The sequence below is a fragment of the Melanotaenia boesemani genome, chromosome 19 (assembly GCF_017639745.1).
Source record: "Melanotaenia boesemani isolate fMelBoe1 chromosome 19, fMelBoe1.pri, whole genome shotgun sequence".
NCBI classification, from domain to species: Eukaryota; Metazoa; Chordata; class Actinopteri; order Atheriniformes; family Melanotaeniidae; genus Melanotaenia; species Melanotaenia boesemani.
Window position 1 is genome coordinate 31256767 of NC_055700.1, and position 9205 is coordinate 31265971.

Genomic DNA, 9205 nt, shown 5'->3' on the forward strand with positions numbered 1-9205 from the left:
ACACATCTATCATTCCTGAGTGCTCTTTTAGTATGTAGAGCCTCGGGTAACATCTTTTTCGAACTATTAGAGGAGTCTAATGATTGTTGTAAGTTAATATTCCAGTCCCCCCCACATATCAACACCCCAGTTGTTTCCAGGCAAATTAAATAAAAAATTTTATTAATTAGTTGCCTATCACTCCCTGGGGGTCTATAAACGTTTAACAGGGTGACTTGGTGTTTTATTGGTTGTTTATGCACTGCAACCCTACTAGAATGTCCCTAATTGTAAGCAGATTGTTCTCGTTGACATTCTGATCACATCCTACAGTGACAGTTACCTAAGGAAGACTTTCTCTTTTTTATGCTCAGCCTCACCAATGTTATAAAGAAAACTCCCGATGGCAAAAAGACGAAGTGCAACAGAAAGAACCTGCTCCGACCTGAGAGCATGTCTACCATGTGTCATATGACCAATATGAGGGCTGAGAATGTTCTTCAGATACACGATCGATAATTTAGAAAAACGGTAACGCACCTGGTTGGATCCAGATTGTGCTGTTTTATTTACGGTTTAAGGCACCGGGTTGGATCCGGATTGTGCTGTTTTATTTACGGTTTAAGGCACCGGGTTGGATCCGGATTGTGCTGTTTGTTTACGGTTTGAGACACCAGGTTGGATCCAGATTGTGCTGTTTGTTTACGGTTTAAGGCACCAGGTTGGATCCAGATTGTGCTGTTTGTTTACGGTTTAAGGCACCGGGTTGGTAGGGCTGCTCGATTATGGGAAAAATGATAATCACGATTATTTTGATTGAAATTGAGATCTTGATTATTTAACACGATTAGAGAAAGAGAGAGTTGGGGGGGTCATTGTGACATTTTAAGTGTTTACTGTGGTAATACAGACTAGTTTCTTTCTACTAGGTCCCCGTAGCTATTGTTTCTCTGAGACCAGCAGCTATGTTCTGCCCGGTGTGATCTGGAAAAAAAATAGTCTGGAGACATTTCATTTTCACCTTGAAATCCGCATCAATAAAAGGTAGCGAGACATTTCTATACGGCTTGACCACAATTCCATAGTGGTGGCGAAACATAGGACTGTCACCACGTCTTTCACAACACCCTCACCACACTCATCATACAGGGCAGGAGAGACAGTCCACTAAAATGGTGTTGAGATGGCAGTGATGCCATTTGTCCAAAGTGTTGATGAGTTTCTTAAATCGCGGATTGTTTGCTGTGTTAAATGAAAAAAAAAAAAAATCTGTTTGTTTATAACGTTTGTCTCTCTGTGACTCTGGGAGCTGGTGGATTATTTATTTACGGGAGGAAACTGTGAAGGACAAAAATAATCGGACCATTTCATTTTTATGATCGTTGAAAACCCAGATCATAATTGTGATTAAAATTTGATTAATCGCCCAGCCCTACTGGATTGTGCTGTTTGTTTACGGTTTAAGGCACCAGGTTGGATCCAGATTGTGCTGTTTGTTTACAGTTTAAGGCACCGGGTTGGATCCGGATTGTGCTGTTTGTTTACGGTTTAAGGCACCGGGTTGGATCCGGATTGACAACTTTTTTTTGTCTGAAGAGGTAGAGAACAGCTGCAGCTGCCATCATAAATGCCTGAAAGCAAGGTGAAGCTGTGAAAATATTTCCTTTACTAGCATGCAGTTATATTGATTTTTTAGGGCGGGTTGGAAGCCTTCTTGTCAGAGCCTCCTACATCTTTACTCTAAATTCCTTTCATCGGAGTGTCAGCTCGTCCTCGTTTGAATCAGCCAATTCGTCTTTTCATCCTTTATAATGCTACTAAATTATACCCAAAGTTAGCACATTTTTCATGTGGTAGGTATAACTTAGTGAAAATAGAAGGAAGTTGCTTTTTGTCGAAGCGTTTGCCAAAGGCAGTCCTAGACTGACCAGTTGGTGAATGGTGGTTTTCCTGATTTCAGAGTAACTCAAACCAGCTTTTGAAAACAGTTTTTATCTATTTAATAACTCCTGAACATTCAGCTTTTCAGCCCCATGGAACATCATAGAACTTGCTTTATTTTTTGGTTTAAACAAGATGCCAAATATTAAGCAAAAACTGATTTTTGACATAAGAATGTGCACGTGTTTGGTGTTAGCTATTTTATTTAGATGATGTATAAACTTATGTTAAGTTAGCAGAGATACACTCACCTGGTAAACTTTTTATGAACACAAATATCTAACCAGTCAGTCACATGACAGCTACTTCATGTATTTAGACATGTGGACATGGGATCCAAAGGGACCCAACCAGGTACTAGAAGGCGGACCTTGACTGTAAATGCCTAACCACTTCCAGACTGTTAGGTGGCGGACCTTATTGAGCCATTCGGTTACTGTACATGTGTGCACACTGCAGTCTTCTAGCAGGCCCAGACCACAGTCCATCACATTCAGCATCTTCACAACCCACAACTAAACTAATGACTGTTCATCCTAGAGGGAGCAGAAGAAAAGCATTTCTCAATCCAACAGTGAGTCCGTTGATCTGTTCCTTTCTGTTCAGTTAAGGGCACCATGTCTGCATCCACGTCTCAGTCTTCTTCAGGTCCTCCCAGTCTCCTTTAGGTCCTGGGGATCTTTCAGAAGCAGAAATCTACCATGACCACTGCTTGTCCACATGAAAGCAGTTTAAACGTTCTCCGTTTGCTCTGCGCTGCTGGACTGAGTCTCTGGGAGATTACAGGGGTGTGGATCCAGGTCAGCAGGTCAGTGGAGATAGCAGGATATCACAAAGGCACGTGGAGCATCAACAGGTGTGGTTTCCCACTGATGAAGCATTCATGACTCAGAAAGACTCTGCAGTTACGGGTCAGTAAACCAGATCAAGAGGTCATCCTTTTTGCTGGGTTCTTTATTATAGGCTATGATTTTTATAGAAGCCTTTTTGTCTGCGCAAAGTGGAAATTCTCTTGCAGTGTGGGCTCTTAGATGAGCTTTTATGATTTCATTCTGAATGAAAGTAAACCATGCAAAGGTCACTGGGTGTGTATTCTACAGATAAAAACAGCCTTTCAGCTGCAGCTTGTTCTCTTCTTTCCCTTTAATGTGAATCTCCACTGTTACCCCCCAACCCCCAAAGCTTCAAACTGCAAGCAAGGACGAGATATTTTAGGAGATTCTGGTTTCCCTGTGAATAATGCTGACAAAATCCTATGTTGTAATTATCATTTGGAGTGAGACACAGACCATCAACCACATTAAACCTCGCAGACAATGACAGAGCTCACAGAAGATTTGTTAGTTACATTAGTAATTTTTCTATAAAACATCTCGGTTTAATCTAAGTTTGAATGTGGGAAAGCTCACCAGCTAGGCATTAATAATTACTGTTTCAGACCAAAGGCTGTATAGATGAATCCTTAAAAGTTTGGCATTCAACACTGAGTTTGATCAAGAGCTTGCCATGGCAGTCTCTCCTTAAAATAAGTTAATATCCTGTTAGCTAAGTTGTCATAAAGACAGAGGAAGCTAGCTAGCAAAGCAGTCCTATGAGGACAGACAACACCATGTAACTGACAAGTGTTGTTTGGAAGTATTTTAACAAAGATTAACAAAGATAAAGTTTTATGTAAAGCAGCTTTCTTATGCTACAAAGACAGCAAAAGCTTTGGTAAATTCAGGTGCTTTAAACAAGACAGTAAAAGCATCTGGTCTAACAATCTGACTCTGGGTCACGGACTGCTGTTCAGCACAGTCAGCTACTGCAGCTGCATCACCTCCAACCAGTCTTCCCATTCTCCTCTGACCTCTGACCAGACATCCTGGTCCAGACAACTGCTGCTCTGGATATTTTCTCTTCTTCAGATCATTCTCTGGAAACCCTGGAGATGGTTGTGGGTGAAAATCCCAGTAAACACTCAGACCAACAACCATGTCACGTTCAAAGTCTCTTAAATCCCCTTTCTTCCTCATTTTGATGCTCAGTTTGAACTTCAGCAGGTCGTCTTCACCACCTCTACATGGCTACATGCTGCCCTGTGATTTGCTGGTTAGACATTAGTGTAAACAGGAAGTAGAACAGGTGGAGCTGATGAACTGGCTGCTTAGAGTAGAATTTCGAGCCACACTGCAGTCTCCGAACATCTGTACAACATCACATGGGAAGATGATAGTAAAGCTTGAAAGACTTGTTTTACTCATGGATGGTTACATGTTAATGTGACAGTCGGTACTCAATGATTTTCTGACTCATGGGAACTTGACAGTTACTTTATGTTGTGTAAAATAAAGATGGAGCTGTTTATTAGGGTGGGAATCCTTAGGTACATCACAAGTCCATAATGATTCAGAGGGTTGCGATGTGGTTAAAGAACCATCATCACTGCATCTTTTTCCTTATGGGACTACTTGACTACAACCACAGCCTGAATGGAAACATATTATATGGTTTCGCTTATTTGAATGAATACATTTATTTTAAACAAACAAACAAAAGATGAAATTTTACAAAAAGAAAACAATGACAGAACAATAATAATTATTACTGCGTCATCAAATCATATTATAAAGAAATTTAAAACAGGAGTGGGAAGAAGTATATACTTTCTTTGAAAAGTATGAACATGAAAAGTATGACATGTACAGCACTCAGTACTTAGTCGGGGCTCCTTTAGCCTGAATTCCTGCAGCATGCGGCATGGCATGGAGTCCATCAGTCTGTGGCTCTGCTCAGGTGTTATGAGCCCAGGTTGCTCTGATAGTGGCCTTCAGCTCTTCTGTATCGTTGGGTCTGGTGTATCTCATCTTCCTCTTCATGATGCCCCATAGATGTTCTACTGGGTTAAGGGTCAGGCCAGTTTGCTGGCCAGTTAAGAACAGGGACACCATGGTCCATAAACCAGGTCCTGGTAGCTTTGGTACTGTGTGCAGGTGCCAAGTCCTGATGGAAAATTAAATCTGCTTCTCCATAAAATTGGTCAGCGGCAGGAAGCAGGAAGTGCTCTAAGTGCGTTGACCGTGGAGCTAAGAAAACACAGTGGACCAACACCAGCAGATGACCTGGCACCCAAACCATCACTGACTGGAAACTTCAAGCAACGTGGATTCTCTCCTCTCTTCCTCCAGACTCTGGGACCTTGAGTTCCAAAGGACATCAACAAATGTGCCTTTTTCTCATTTGTAAGCACATTTGTTTTTATCTCATTCTGTAAACACTGTTTCAGCAGTTTTTGCACATCCTCCACTTTTTCACTCATGCACCTTGTTTGATTACTACTGTCAATATATGTACATACTTGATCACCTGTACAGTATATATGTACATAGACCATAATAATGAGTCTTGTTCGGTCCAACTCGGAGTGTGTTTTTGCGGCATACCATATCTAGCTGACTAGACATTACAATGAGTGTACAATAGTTTTTACCATTTTGTCTCCTTTATCTACCGTTGCCTTTATTTAATTTTAAATGAGTCTAGTTATGCTTAAGTACTAACCCCTAATGTCAAGTACTAACCTTTAATGTATGTATATGCTACTGGATGCTTGAATTTCCCTTGGGATCAATAAAGTATCTATCTATCTATCTATCTATCTATCTCTCTCTCTCTCTCTCTCTCTCTCTCTTCATCAGAGAACATAACTTTGGACCACTCAGCAGCAGTCCAGTCCTTTTCTCTTGTTCCAGAGTAGCTTCACACCAGGAGAGCGACAGTTGAAACCACATCTTGATACGTCTGTGCTGGTGGTTCCTGAATCTCTGACTCCAGCTGCAGTCCACTCTTTGTGAATCTCCCCCACATTTTTGAATGAGTTTTGTTCCACAATCCTCTCCAGGGTGCGGTTATCCCTGTTGCTTGTACAATTTTTCTACCACATCTTTTTCTTCCCTTCGCCTCTCTATTAATGGTCATGGACACAGAGCTCTGGGAACATCCAGCCTCTTTAGCAACGACCTTTGTGTCTTGCCTCCTGTCAATGGTCGTCTTTTGGACAACTGTCAGGTCAGCAGTCTTCCCCATGATTGTGTAGTCAACAGAACTAGACTGAGAGACCATTTAAAGGCCTTTGCAGGTGTTTTTAGTTAATTATCTGATTAGTGGGGCACCAGGTGTCTTCAATATTGAACCTTTCCACAATATTCTAATTTTCTAGGATATTGAATTTGGGGTTTTCATTAGTTTTCAGTTATAATCATCAAAATGAAAAGAAATAAACATTTGAAATATGTCAGTCTGTGAGGAATGAATGTCGACATTATACAAGCTTCACTTTTTCATGATATTCTCATTTTATGATGAGCACCTGTATGTACACACACACATATATTTATATACAATGCCATGCATTAAACCCCCAATGACTGTGTCAGCTTGCTTTAGCATGTGATAGTAAACATGGACAAGTGTGTATTCTAGTCATTATTCTGTCATGGCTTCTGACAGTATTGCTGCGTAGAAAGCAACTACAACAGGAAACTCCGGTTCAGGAGCTCAGTCGTGTTAGATATATTTACTCTGGAGGTGGCAGCTTTGTACCAGATGAAATGATTCTGTTTGGACTATATTTCTTTGTGCTGGGATGGTCTCAGACTAAAGGACAGGTATGGCATCTCTGTTAAAGAAAATTAAAGGACAAATCAACATTTACAGTTTGTTGCATTTTGACAGCAAGGTTCTTTGTCAGGATCCAGGACCCTCATTTTTAATCCTTTTTACACACATTCCCATGCAACATGTTGAATATACTACCTTGTACTTATATTTAGGAATATGTACAAATCCACTCGTGTCAGTTTATCAGGTCCACCGTGCTAGTCCCAGGTTAGACCCTCTTTTTAATTCTTGGTGTTGGAAATATTCCACAGAGACTGTGGGTACTTATACTCTTGCAGTTTCTAACGACCAGTATTGTACCTCTGGGGGTACCTCTTGTACCTTTAGCTAACTAATACTGGTCTTTATAAGGTACAAACTGCAAGGGTACAAGTAAGCTCCGACTCATGAGGGTCCAACAGCCAAACCTATGATGGTACCACCCTGGTGACAATCCGTCCTACTCTAATGGTACATTTAGGTACTTTGTTTTCTGAAAGTGAACTCTGCTTTATGAATGGAAGAACATTCTTTAAAACATAGTCTGTCTTTAACGATGGTGGTCTGACATGTTACCTGTAATCTGTTTATTTTGTCCTCTTCCAGGTTTACGAGCAGGACGACCTGTCGGAGCAGATGGCCAGTCTAGAGGGGCTGATGAAGCAGCTCAATGCCATTACCGGCTCTGCCTTCTAACCCCTGGCCCTAGCCCAAGTTCAGCTCAGCTCGGAGCCATGGACCACTCTGGATATCTTCCACAAGCCTCCATGTCACCTTGTGTTCATTCTCTATGGACATCGAAAGGGTCGCTATGGGCCTGAGGATGCCCCAGATCTCTGTTTCTCCTGGCCTGGGCTTGTATCTGCTGGCTCTGGGAATCGGACATAAGGGAATAAAACTGATTTTAAACACTGCAACCGAACAGCGATAACTCCAGGAACAGCTTCTTCAGGAGATCAAACTGAAACCCCTCTGCATTCTTCAACCTCAAACACATAACTGGAAAATGCAATGCCTTGCACCTCCACTTGATCAGGAAGAAAGGAATATTAGAAAAAAAGAAGTTCTAAGATCCCTCCTCTTTCTACTGTTTGTGGTATTTATTAGCTTGCTCCATTAAGCTTTCCTTAACTGAGTTACAATGACTGTATCTCTCTTACTTGCAACTGCTGTTAACATTATTCTTTCATCTTTGAGGTTTTGTTTGGGTTTTTAACTTTTCCAGGATGTGTATTTGTGTAAAAAAAAAAAAAAAAAAAAAAAAAACACTGTCAGACACCTACAGCTGAAAGGAGAAAAACATCCTCAGCCACCAAAGTACCACCAGAACCATCTTTTTTTTTTACTGGTGTCCAATGTTTCCCGCTGTGGCAATGAGAGGCGATCCTCTCCATGTGGTAATGAATATAAGCTTTTCTTTTCAAAGTAAAATTTGCAACAAGGCATCATGCCCATAACACACACAGCTCTTCAATCTCCTGAACCTATAAAAAACTGGGAGATGAAATTGTGAATAATCTCTAAGTCCAGTCTGAATCATCTGCATCTGAACTCACTTTTCATTCTGGACTGTGTAAAAACCTCCATAGACTCCCACAGTTTTTTTACTTTCTCTAACCCGAAAAACTTGTGTTGCTGCCAAATTCTCATTTTACTTAATTTTTTTGTGACTTTGTTCTTACTCGTCGTTCAAGTTGGTCTGAAAACAGATGGACTGAAAACCAATGGAAAAGATCTTTCAAAGGAAAGAATGGAAGGATCATCTGGATCATCAACAGACATGTTCATATTGGCTTTTGACTTGACTCAGGTTGTACGTACTCTACATCACATCCGGTTCGGTGTGGCCCCCTGCTGGTTATAGAACTTAAGAAAATGTCACAACACAATTTTGATCATGATAAGATATATTGATTCAGTGACTAACAATTTCATGTTTGTCAGTATCACACGTTTTGTCCTGATGAGGTTTAGATTAGATTTGATTTAGGAGTGATTGATTTAAACTGAATCACTTACATCAACATCTAATACCAAAAGACACCTATAAGACCAAATTAGATTCCAGGTGTCTTACAAATGATTACTGTGTCTATGTTTTATTCACATTTTCAGTTTGAATCAATATGATTGGATCATGGATCAATGGTTGGATGTGTTGTTACACCCCCAGCCACAACCCAATGTTAGGATTAGAAAACGGAGCGGGGGAGGGGTTGGTTGACTGCATCTTAAATTTTCAGCATCTGTGACTCATTGGGTTACAGGAGTAAGTCCAAGGACTGCTGAGTCATGATAAGCCTCATTTCCACCAATGGGTGTGGGTCTGGACAGGACGGTTAGGGTGCAGATATGGTTTACAAACTGTAATCTGGTAGCGTTTCCACAGCAACCGTAACCTTACCTGTGAGGCGGAGCATCAGCTGGATAGCGATAGATACCTCAGCTATGTAACAGCATGATGCCAAAGCATCACCTTTCTTAGACTAGACCAGAACACGACTCAGATACTAAGGAGGATGGGGGTCATATAATCCCATTTTAAACGGAGATAAACAAAAAGAAAATCTGTTGTTTAAGGCTTTGTTTTTACAGCAGGTCACAAGGAAGTAACTTTTTTTTCAACCAATTAAAAGATTTGCATGGT

At 40.8% G+C, this 9205-nt stretch overlaps 1 protein-coding gene across 1 annotated transcript in view; it reads left to right on the top strand.

The window, feature by feature from the left end:
- The window catches only part of dcc (DCC netrin 1 receptor), a 385109-nt gene extending 377234 nt beyond the window's left edge, over nucleotides 1–7875 (top strand). Inside the window, 1 exon segment of the mRNA XM_041969439.1 lies at nucleotides 7165–7875. Within this exon segment, the coding sequence (XP_041825373.1) occupies nucleotides 7165–7254 (90 nt within the window). The 3' untranslated portion in view covers nucleotides 7255–7875.
- Nucleotides 7876–9205: the final 1330 nt, after the last annotated feature.